This window comes from Tachysurus vachellii, chromosome 9, assembly GCF_030014155.1.
Source record: "Tachysurus vachellii isolate PV-2020 chromosome 9, HZAU_Pvac_v1, whole genome shotgun sequence".
NCBI classification, from domain to species: domain Eukaryota; kingdom Metazoa; phylum Chordata; class Actinopteri; order Siluriformes; family Bagridae; genus Tachysurus; species Tachysurus vachellii.
In genome coordinates, this window is record NC_083468.1 from 18,135,895 (window position 1) to 18,148,934 (window position 13,040).

At 36.6% G+C, this 13,040-nt stretch overlaps 1 protein-coding gene across 5 annotated transcripts in view; it reads right to left on the bottom strand.

Moving 5' to 3' along the window:
• Positions 1-10,216, bottom strand: part of itpr2 (inositol 1,4,5-trisphosphate receptor, type 2) — an 87,611-nt gene extending 77,395 nt beyond the window's left edge. For all 5 annotated transcript variants that reach the window (XM_060878044.1, XM_060878043.1, XM_060878042.1 and 2 more), the window contains exon 1: positions 9,914-10,216. In XM_060878044.1, coding sequence (XP_060734027.1) covers positions 9,914-10,005 — 92 coding nt within the window. In that variant the 5' untranslated portion in view covers positions 10,006-10,216. The remainder of the gene's footprint in view (positions 1-9,913) is intronic.
• Positions 10,217-13,040: the final 2,824 nt, after the last annotated feature.

Consider the following 13,040-nt stretch of genomic DNA (forward strand, 5'->3'; position numbering starts at 1 on the left):
TTTTATAACTGCATATAAAGGACAGTATGTCCAGCTATATACAGGCTCTAAAAGCTGCTAGGGCTGAGCACCTGAGCAAACTCATAGAAAATAACCAAAACAACCCCAGGTTTTTATTTAGCGCAGTGACTAGATTAACAAAAAAAATAGAGCTCCGAACACACAACATTAGTTCACAGTTCAGTAATGAGGACTTTATGAGACTCTTCACTGATAAACTTGAAAGCATCAGGAACTAAATAGCCCTGAATGTGAACATCACGTTCAACATGTGAGAGCACCTTGTGACCCAGTCTCACCTAAAGCTTTACTCACAACTACAGTGCTTTACAAGTACAGGACAGGAAGAGCTAAATAAACTTATTACTACAGCTAAATCTACAGCATGTTTGTTAGATCCCATTCCAACTAAATTACTGAAAGTGCTACATACAGCTGGTGAGCCTCTTCTTAATATTATCAACTATAAAGATAGATAAAAATATTATCTTTAGGTCATGTTCCTAAATCCTTCAAGTTGGCAGTTATTAGGCCCCTCATTAAGAAACCTAATTCAGATCCTAATGAACTATCAAATTACAGACCAATTTCAAACCTATATGTTTATGTCTAAAATACTAGAAAAGGTTGTGTCTGTTCAACGGAGCTCCTTCTTACAGGAGAACAATATCTTTGAAGAGTTTCGGTCGGGTTTCAGACACCATCATAGCACAGAAACTGCACTTGTTAAAGTTAAAGTTAGTGTCCACTGTTATGCTGACGATACACAGTTATATATCTCATCAAAACCAGGTGAAATATCTAAATTAACTGAGTGCGTAAAGAGATAAAAGTTTGGATGACCTGCAATTGTCTGTTGTTAAATTCTGACGACAGAAATACTACTTATCGGTCCTAAAACCAGTACACAGAAGCTCTTACACTTCAACTTCCATTTAGAGGGATGTACTGACAGTACAGTACTGTTACTACTAGCTCAACAGTGACAGACCTGGGTGTTATATTAGACAGCAATTTGTCTTTTGAAAATCATATTGCCCATACTACAAAAACAGCCTTCTTCCACCTTAGAAATATTGCCAAGCTGAGAAACATCCTGTCTGTATCTGATGCTGAGAAGCTAGTTCATGCATTCATGACCTCTAGACTGGACTATTGTAATGCATTACTAGGTGGTTGTCCTGCATCTTTAATAAATAGGCTACAGTTAGTCCAAAATGCAGCTACCAGAGTTCTCCGGACAAGAAGAAATTATAATATAATAACCCCAATTTTATCATCTCTACACTGGCTAACTGTTAAGATAGAACTGATTACAAACTGCTGTTACTTCCATAAAAGTCTCTTAATGGTTTAGCTCCCATGTATCTAACTAGTCTTCTAACACGTTACAATCCTTCCCGCTCTCTGAGTGTCAAAAAACCCAGGACTCCTGGTAGTTCCCAGATTATCAAAGTCTATTAAAGGTGGTAGAGCGTTTTTGTATTTAGCTACCAAACTTTGGAATAGTCTTCCTGATAGTGTTCAGGGCTCAGACACACTTTCCCAGTTTAAATTTAGATTAAAGACGTATCTCTTTAGTCCAGCATACACATAATACTTATCAAATTCTTGTGCTCTAGTACATGCACATTATCATCTAGTGCTTGCTAATATTATGAACATCAGCTACGCTAATTCCTCTCCACTGCTTCTCTTTTTCCACCCATCCCGAGGCGTCCAGAAATTGTACCAGCTCTGATTATCTTCCGTGCGATGAAGATTTTGGACCTTCACTGAGATGAGCTCAACCATGTGAGGATCCTGAGACATCTAGCGATCTACCAGCTCCAGGTGGACTGTGCTTCATGAAATATTCGGGCATACTACGAGGAGATGCCAACTCCATGTGGTCTTTGAGGACAACAACCTCCTCATCAATACAACATTTGTCAGACTGTATATTTATAATCACACCCTCCAGTGTCACCCATATGAGGATGGGTTCCCCTTTTAGTCTGGTTCCTCTCAAGGTTTCTTCCTTTAACATCCTAGGACATTTTTCCTTGCCACAGTCACGTGAGTTACCTCAGGCTTGCTCATTGGGGATAAATACAAACACATTTAAATATATCTAATATTAATTTTGAATTTTTGTATTATATTTATCTTTATATTAACCTTTTGTTTTATGATTATGTTCTCTAAAGCTTTGAGATAATGTCAATTGTTAAAATTGCTATACAAATAAATTAGAATTTGTTTTTTTCATAGTACAGAAAAGATGTGAATGACGGTGACCCTGCCCAGACTTTTAGTCACACTCAACGGTGTCAGTATTTATGTTAAGTAACCAGAGAAGCAGAATATCAAATGTCATTGACCTACGTGGTATAAGAGTGCTAATATTTCAGCATGTTAGTTAAGTAAGAAGCTTCAAATGAGAATCGAATCAAACACAGCAGAAATCCTTCTCAAAAATAGCTCATAGCCCCGAGTCAGCAAACCATTTAGTTTGTTCAAAAGAATAGGTAAGTCCATAATCTAAACATTTTCACATAGAAACACTCAGAAAATCGAGTTACAGAGTTTGTGCTCTGATAATTCCAGTGTATACACATACACAAAAGGTAAATATTTTGCCGAGAATTACAGCAGATTAAAGTACAAAATTATTTGGGAGTACATGCAGCAAACAAATTGAAGAGGCAGACTGTGATGGTTATATGGTCTAATCGCTCCATACACCCGAGCCTTGCTAAATGAAAACACAATTCACTCAACACACTCAAGCCAAAGGAAGTCAGTCATTTCTGCCTGGCTTTGATAAAGCAAACTGGGCCAACAATGACCATGTCTTTCCTATTGGAGTCATATCTCTGGTTTCTCAAAGGCAGTGAAGCCCTTAAGTGACTCAAAGCACAAACAGTCCTTAAGTGACTCAAAGCACAAACAGTCCTTCAAAAGACACAATGGGGTAAGAAAATATTTTGATTATTGGACAATGTCTTCCAAGAAATCATAAATTCATCATTAGACGACCAAGCAAGTAAAACACAGACCCCTGTTTAAGCTGCCCAGAAACCAAACTGACTAGACTAAAAAGGTTATTATTAACATAATGACAAAATATTTAGCTGGCTATGTCCAATAGTATAGATTAGAGGACAGAAAGAGGCATGGGGTCATGTTGCACAATCATGTGTGAGCCCTAGACATAAAACCAGCAAGCCATTGGTCAGTTTTGGTTAATAGCAGTGTTCTGTCCAGGCATTTAAACTAAAATACTTCACTTGAGTCTGGATAGCAACTTTATTTTCTATTCATATGCTATCAACAAGTCAAATAACAAACTAAACTAATAGCCCAGGCACAAAATCCACTTTTCCGTGGATCTTAAGCTCATCCTTAGCTAGATGGTTAACAGATGATGAATCTTACTAAAGCGTAACTGTGAGAGATTTGATGCAACAAAGCTGCTGAACACAATTTTAAAATAATTGGAGAACACCAAGACACAAAATCCCAGTTAGAACTGCCAGTATTTTCTGTAAATTCTGTCCTTAAAATTGGTATCAACTAAGGCCATCTTAAAAATATTCTTGTTTGCCGTAACCCGACCGACCCTGTCAATTTAGGACAGACTCAATTTATTTTTAATTTTTGCTTTAAGTCCGACCAACTTGCCGGTTGTAAATTTGCGTTAAACCCGACCAATTTTTTTTTTTACTCTTCAAACAACTAATACAAAATTATATTAATTATATTTTAGTAAATATTGTAAATATATAAATTGCCTAGGCCTACATACAAACGAAGGCTACGTTTTTTCTTTTAAATAAAAACTCGTGACATCATCTATGTTTACACTATTGGTTAACGGATGTCACACTATGGCCTGTGCGTTCACTTCGTCTCATACTCTTATTCACTGTCAGAGTCAACGGTTCACGCTTAGTAATGATGGCTGCCGCTGCAGTAAACAAAATTTTCGCGGTCATCGTTCAAACAAATTTGTTTGTGGTCTATATAGCCTGCGTCAAAATGAGGTTTGCAATGATGCGCCCGAAGGCACGGGTTGAAGACCCAGTCAGTGACGTCACGATATGCTCATTTGTTTAAATTCATACCTACGTAATCACCATCACCACAATTGTACTTTTTTTTTTTTTACATTGAAACTTGAAAAAAAAAAAAAATATATAGACCTACCTACCGACCCTTTTTTTTTTTTACTGTTACTGCAAACCAAAATATTTTTAAGGATGGCCTAAAGATGTGCATTGCAATGATCTTTAATTCCACTGACACTGTTATTATTTTTGGTTCTAACTGATATTTTCTTATGAAATAGTTCTATTCCCCAAAATGTAACTAAATGGGTAGACGAATTTAAACCACTGTGACCAGGCAGTTACTAAAGATGAATGAATCACAGCTGTACATTTACATTAATGAAAATATTTGTTTTTGTTTGATCTAACCAATCTGCTCATGGCTGTGCAAATTTGTCATGGTGTTCCACCGGATCCCTCTAATCTCAAACACATGTCCGGGGTGAACATTTCGGACAAGCTTTCTAAAGAAAAAAAAAGAAAAGTCTGTCTCCTATTTAGATTTGTTTATAAAACCTTAGTGATACTCAAAGCATTACCAATGACAAATGTGAGCATTACCCATGTCAAAGCGAATAAGCTGATATTTTCACCCCAATGTGAACATTACCTGAAGCTAAAAAAAAAAAAAAAAAAAAAAAAAAAAAACAATTGTACCCAAAGCCGTACAAAGTGCTTTTCAGCATGTAGGAGTTGAATCCAAGGCAAATCTTTCCACCTCCTACACTCTCAAAGGCACTTTATTCAAACAGCTGATAAAAGACCTTCTGCCCAAAACATCCTGTTTCTCTGGAAATTTCATGCATCACATTTAATAACTATGTCCACTATTATCACCGATGTCGACATCAGATATATAACGAGAAAGAGCTTTCTTTCCAAGAGAAAGAAATTCTTTCAATAATAGCTGGGACAGTGTAATGAGTGGCATCTATAAAATATCTCTCATAAATCTACATATGTTGAGAGTCTACCGTGCATGTTCCAATGAATGAGTTATGTACAGTAGGTTGATGAATGTAAAATAAGTTTTGGTTCTAGAAAATAAACAAAACAAGGCCATCCAGATTTAAGATTTCAAATGCACTTTGCAATAACAAAATGATACAGGACCCTATTATACAGACAACACTGATGAAATCTTAACACCATTTCAACTTTAAACAATCACATGCAAGGAACATGAAGATTAAAGGAAATTATTTAAAATTGAAGTGGTTTAAAGAGTATGTCTTTAAATACATCCTGATACTGATTCTCTGAGTCACAGACTAAGAATAGCTCTTTTGGGCAGGAAATATAGCAAGAAAAGCATTCAGACAACACATTTTCCATTTGTACTACACAGCGGTGTAACTTTTTTGCATCCAGCATCTGCATGTCATTATGGTCACATGGGTCAAACATGCACTACACTGTTAATGAGAATGTCATTAGATTAAAGTATTTTGTTAGCTTGATTGTCACTGTAGGTTTGCTTCTCCTGCTATTAACCGATTCACACACAGCCAGCCACATACATCTCAAAAAAAGGTTCAGTTTCGATTTAGTTTTTTCCAAAGCCTGTGAAATGCTAATGTGATAAACGCCTCAAAACCATGAAAGAAACTGAGAAATGCATCAGCTCAACTTTAACGCCAAACAGGAACCCAACAGGTCCTCAGTTTTTCTTTAAAGCCTGTAAACACAGCTGATAAAGAGATAACACAGATTGTAATGATTACCTGAAGTTTCAGGTGCAAGAAAGAAAGCAGATGCTGTTGATGAAATCAGTTTATACATTAAAAGGTGGGGTCTCCGTTGTTTGAGAAATGCTTCAGAAAACTGCGTTGGACCGCCAAACAAAACAAAAACAAAACTAACGTGTAGCCAATGAGCAGAAAGGGACGTGTCTTGTCAATATGGGTGGAGAGAGTGTTCAGTGCGGATGTGTGACATTAGTAGAAAACGGTTTTAACATTGACATGGCGGATAAAACAAAGAAAGAAAGCGAAGAAAGGCTTACGATAAGGCAAGAAGTAGGACCCGTGTTAATATATGATCATCTTTCCAGCGTTGAGAGAACTGAACGCCTTCCGCGTGAAACGGAGCTAAACCTTTCACGGTACAACACACAGTACTACAAAAACACATTTGTATTACCATAGTATTACTCATGGAGTTCATTTATTGATGAAAATATACCCTCGGTCAGCTGCCCCAACAAGTTCCGCCATAATACTTGTCTGGGTTATACTTGGGTTATACTTGTCTGGTGTATGTGTGGGGCGGAGCTATCAAAACAGGGGTGGGACCCATTTAGGGGCATGTTTGTTTTGGTGATCTCAAATGTCAACGTTGGCTTTCAAACAACAAAGACCCCACCTTTAATGAGCTGCAAATACAGACATGATCTCATCTCTTTTAGGTTTTATTAAATATTAGAGATTTTGAGTATCATATATTTTAAAAAAACTAATAATTTTTGACATAATGGAGGATAAAAAAATAAAAATCTCAAAGAAATATGTGAAAATGGGGGCGGGGCCAAATGTACGAAAAATAATTTTAAAAAATTCCATAGCGTCCTAATGAAAGACGATAAAAAAACAAATGTATGTTCTGTATTTCAGAGAATGTTTACTTTAACATTATCGGTTCCCATCATCACATATGGATTACTATAATAATCCACAAATAAGAAAATTATTTTTAGGTCAACAGCACTGGAAAACAATGCTATGCTGTTGTTGCTTATCTGAAATTCCCACATAAACAAGTCTATACTGCAAATCTGTAAAACAGGGCTTAATTACGTATTCTGATCTGGCATCATGGAAGTAGTAGATGGGAATCTGAAACTTAATGAGTGCTGGCTTGAAAAAGGCAAAGCTCTAACAGCACTGTGACATATGTTCACTAAATGATTAACTTCTCAAAGGCACACTTACACATCTTACAAATGTAGCACTGATATACGTCAGGTTGTAGCTTAAGATACATGACCAAACAGAACCGGTTAATCATGAACTAAGCACGGTCAACATTAGCTAATGAACATGTTCATTACAACTCTATGAGACATGAGTGAGAGTGACACAATGAGTGAAACAGTGACATAAATCACTGTTTCATACAAGTCAAATACCTTCAACTTTATAACATGATAAAGAACTAAAACTTCAACTGCAAATGAATTAATTTCTGTGGTATTATATGGATTGTAAAGTCAGCCGTTATCAAGTCAGGTATTGTTTTAACCTGGTTAGGATAAGCAGACCACTAAAGCTTTGCATACAATCTGTTATTGTCCAGCATATTTGCATCACTGAATGAAAAACCCAAATAATTCTGTTAAGTCTCACCACTTCCACAGACGTGGTGGATGTTTGACCCATCAATCTGAGATCATATCAAATATTTTCCATCAAATTCCACAGACCCACATTTTAATGCAAGTTCATTCCTGTTCCTCTGTAAGTAGTTCTACAATTCTGTGTGTTCACAGGAAACACTATAATAAATCCAGTATCAGCGGAAGTACATGTTGAGACTGGCTGTCAATACCCGAATCTATTGTTTGCTGTGCCACAATAAACTAACAGCACATTCCTGCAACGGTGGCTCTGCCAGCTGGTACATTTTCCCATGTAACAGTTCTCATAATTCAGGCCTTGTCTATCGTCCCTTTGGAACATTTACAGTATAACTCTCATTGTGTTCTCAGCATTCAGACATGCCCAATAAATGACAACAGAACGGATGCAAAGCGGAAAAACATTTGCTAACAGATCCTATAACGGGTCCTACAGATGGCTGTTCATCTAAGAGGACATCATGACTGACCGCTCACACCGCAGTCTCAACACAAAATGGAACAATTTACACACCTAGATTTTAAATCCAGATTATTTCACTCCTTATGATCTGTTCACACTGATGAAAATCTCAATATCTGAAGCTGAGCCTCTCTGTTCACATGCATTACTTATAATTCAAACATATGCACATATGAGATGCAACATTTACTGTTAACAACAGAAAGTCCTGTCAGAGAGCTAATGCTAGTATAGCATGCTAGCCAAGATTTAAAGTCACGGTCTTAGCAAAACATTGATCTATACCAGTTTGTTGCCCTTCTCGGTCCAATTCATTTTAAAATCTTTTAAACTGTTATTAAATCATTGGTACTTCACAGGACTAGATTTATTGGTGATATTCATGTAAAGCACTTTACACATAAAATTCAATTGAACTGAATTAAATGCATCTTTCTCATATCACCCCAGGGCGACATTTCTTGCTACAGCTGCTTCTGGCTTTGAAGTGTTTATACATCCGGAGCTCGGTAAAGCTGCATCATGATTATGTCTACGGCCCTATACGCATAAATCTAGAGTGCATTACTTTCTGCCCCAGCTCATGGTTCAGTACTAAGTCCATTGTATTACAAGTCATTCAGCTCCACTACCATTAAAGAACGTTTCAGGAAATCGTTCTTACATTTTAAGATTTATAGTTGCACATTTATATTTGTATACAGTTAAAGTTTGTATACATTATATTTATACACATTTATAGTTGTACAACCATTCCGTTGTACAAATATATAGCTCATCACTGTGTGATAGGTGAACGCACTACTGCATATGTTGTCTAGTTTATTCCTTTATTTGTAATCGTCACTGTTTTAATGCTGCATGTATCTTTATTTAATATTCAGTGTGTTTTTTTGTAGATCTTTATTTGCTTTTCATTTTTGTGTTATGCAGCTGTAAAATTATTTTCCTTGTGGGTTTAATTAAGTATCTCCATCCATCCATCCATCCATCCATCCATCCATCTGTCTATCTGTCTAAGTCAAATTGGGACATGGACAAAGTTTAAATCAGATTTATATTTTAGAACTGACTTGGTAGCTAATATAATGTAGCTCCAATTTTATGTGTACTGTATATTTCTAATTAGGTTTTTATATTGTTTTATTCTTCTGCTCGTTTAAGAAACTGTTTCTCTACCAACTGTCTTCTGGGGCAAGTGTGAGATGATTTAACATGCTGTTTGCACTATGTGGAAGTGGTGGCTGAAAGTTTGCCTTACTTGCAACTCTGGTGCAAAATAAATAAATAAATAAATAAATAAATAAAAATAATAATTAAAAAAAACCTTTTTGGGGTAAATCAAGTTATTTCTTCTTTACTAGAGCCTGTTGGGCTTCAACATATATACACCGAATCCAATTGGAACGTGCTAAAAGTCACAAAAAAGACACATGTAAAAAAAAGACACAAAATAACAGTGAAGCCACAGTCCAATGCAAGTGGTGCATTCATGCTGCAACCTGCAAAGTGTAAAGCGTCTTAACTAGGAGTCATGACAAATCTAAAGGAACAACCTTCAGACAGGATTCAAACCTTCTTCTTAAAATATGGCACAAATCAGCTTTTAGAAATAAAACAGCCAACTAACTCGAACTCTACTACATTGTGTTTTGTTATGTTCTTTGCTCTCTGTGACACAGGAGTGTCTGCAGGCTTCAGGTCTAGTTTGGGATTAGAGTTTGTACATATATAAAAGTTTGACCTGAATGAAGTCGTGTTTATAAACTGAAGGCTTGTGGATTCATTTGAAAGTCACTTCTGTAAGCAAATATCCAGCTTTGCGTTCCTGTTATGTGATTTGCCTGATCTGTGTGTTAGCAGTCAGAGTCACTAAAAGGCCCACAATCACTTCCTTATTCCACAGTCACAGTGTAGCATGTCGGTCGGTGTATAAAGCGAAATCACACGCATTCTAACAAAAGTGCAGTACGATAAAAGGTTAAAGAGACCAGAACTCACCCCAAAGTGCTGATGAACCCATTGACAGTGCCTTCTGCGTACAGAGACACAATATCCCCGATGTGGAGAAAACTCGACCTGTGATCTGACATGTTTGTTCTGTGAACTGAAATCAATCCAGGCCGATGTTGGTGCTCAGTGAGCTGTGCTTCTGTCCTGTGCGTCTCAGAACCTGTGGATCCAAACCTGTGCTGCGGGACACAAAAACATGCTTCCCTAAAAAAAAAAAAAAACAACCCAAAAAGAAAAAACGTGCTGCACGCTAAGTGACCGACTTCTGCTGACGTTCTTCTTGAGGTTTGAAACTCCTTCCTGTGAAATAGAATAGACAAGGCGTTTCTTTTCTCAGCGCTCTGGGGGAGGAGACGCACTTCTCAGGGTTTAACAGCACACAGCTTGTCCTGTGCAATGGAGGAAGCGCTCGTGCTGTCTAGCTGTGCCATGATTGGTTAGTATTAGTATTAGTATTAGTATTAGTATTGTTGTGTCAGAGGTTCTTAAACCTTTTGGCTCTCCTTTAACTTAGAATATAAATTCCACCCATATTTCAGTACAGATTTATAAACATAATGCACCTAATCAGGCTCTTTATATAGATACTCTGTAGTATATTATGGCTGTTATTTGCTGTAATAGAGCAGGGGTATAGCATAGCATTGTGCCAAGCCATAACAGGGCACAAGCCATAACAGGGCACAAGCCATGAAAAGGCAAAATCACACACACACTTTACAATTTAAAGTAAAGTACACCTTCCCCTAAGGCAAGGGGAGAAGATGATATCAGAGGTTAGGGACAGAATTCAAACCCAACCCAGGAGGTAAGAGCTGGCTGGGATTAATTGTAATGTGTGTGTGTGTGTGTGTGTGTGTGTGTGTAGTCACACACATTTACCATTATCACACACACATTATCTATTATCCACATAAGACTTGTCCTAATAAGCACATAACCAACAAGGCTAGCTTCATATAAAAATGGCTAAAGTAATATACTGGATGTTGTATTCTGTTAAATCATATGTGTTTGGAAAATAAGCACACTGAAGAAGTTATTACAACTTTCACTCCTTCTGGTTTGTGATTTAATCCAGTTTTCAATTTAAGTCACGACTAACATGCCCATCTGAAATGTCAAGGGAACACTGTGCGATATGCTGCAATTTTTAAACAAGTTATTGCCTGGGATTCTTGGGTAATACATGGTTGTATTTCTCACAAGATATAAAAGTCATTTATGACAAATTATTAATTTATTGGCTGGTTTGGTTTACAACTTAAACTGAATGAATGAAACCCAAACTCAAACATTTAGGTATTTGAGTTTAGTGGTTGTTCTGTTCAGGAATAAAATAAATGCTCTATGACATACAGTAGGGTCTGTGATTCAACTTGAAATTCAGAAGGGGCAGCATGATGGTGCAATGGGCAGTGATTTCACCTGATTTTACCTTGGGTCACTGCTTGGGTTACTGTTTGTTCTGAGTTTCTGTCCATGTTGTTCCTGTGTCCTCATGGGTTTCCTCTGGGTTCTTCAGTTCTACTCATCTTGAAAAATACACCCTTAGATGAGTTAGCTAAGATAATGTGTGTTTGTGTTTGTTGCCACGTGATTGATATTCCCTCCACGTTTTATTACCACATCGCTTCCTGGGGTAGGCCCTGGACAAGCTACAACCCTGATCACAATAACGTGCTTCTTGAAAGTGAATGAGTTAGTGAGTGTTGTATTAGAGTTGTATATGGATAGACTTGACTTTTGAAATATTTTAAAGTTGCAAGCATACTGCAAAAAAAAAAAAAAACTGTATCAAATGAGTAGGAAGACTCTGGTATAGGAGTAAGGTATAAGTGACTGATAACAAATCAGTTTTAAATATCCACAGAATAATAGCAAAATGGCTTATATTAATCACTGGGCACAGTGACTTACATTCATTTGTCAAACATAAACCTTTTAAGTGTTAAAATTTTTTTTTTTCATTAGGCCCAATCAAGACTAAAATGTACATGCTGCCACCTAGTGTGCAGTAAAGTTACTACAGCAAAACCACGTGTTTTTTGATGACGTAATGCATTTCATTGAACCTTCATTCCCTCCTCGATGTGGTCTGTTGGCCTCGTGAGGACTGTGGAAGGTGGTTCTAAATAAAAAAATCTACATACATTCATTTCATAAAGTTAAAAAATGTAATATATTAGATCATATATTATGTTCTTTTTTCATTTCTTCATTTCATGGTAGTTAGGTCTTTGTTTCCAATGCAGTATTTTGGTGTTTGATGCTGGAGCAAAGCCAATAACTCTCAAATATTTAATTATACCCATCTTAATCTATTAATGCGGATATTGCTTGCTGGGGCTGATATGTAAATGGATCCTATTAATACCAAAGGCTTTCATTTCCTGAATCACATATATAATTAATCACATAGAGAAATGTAGCTGATGGGCTGATGGGACAATAATAATCTTCTACAGTAATAGAACAGTATACTAGTCTTCTACTATATTATTCTCCTACAATTACCTATTTTATTTATATATTAATAAATTATATATATATATATAGGCAGGGTGTGGTCTACTCTAGGTCTATACACATGGTTTGGATTGTACAACCATTTTGGCTGATATAATATGTATGTAATAACTATATGTAATTATATGTGTACTTTTTAATGTGTGTATAAACTATGCTGTATTGGAGCGTATAAACAGAACAACAACTTTTTTTTTCTGGGCCAATTAATAAGCGTGAAGTCACGAACATCGTTTTAATCCCTCATCCAGAGATAGATTTAATCCTTCCCAAACTAAACCGTGTTTATTATAGACGGTGTTATTGTAGGCACTGTATACTGTACCATGTGTCATGTACCATGTGTCATGTACCATGTGTCATGTACCATGTGTCATGTACCATGTGTCATGTACCATGTGTCATGTACCATGTGTCATGTACCATACAGTATGTCATATTAGTCCTTTAGTGTGTTAACTGCAGGAATTTCATTATAGTCACATTTAGATCTTTAAGGTCAGGATACAAAGGGAACTTGATCCTGTGTATAGTGTATCTCCGAGTTAAAAATCACACGCTTCACACACGCTACAGGGCTGAAGCA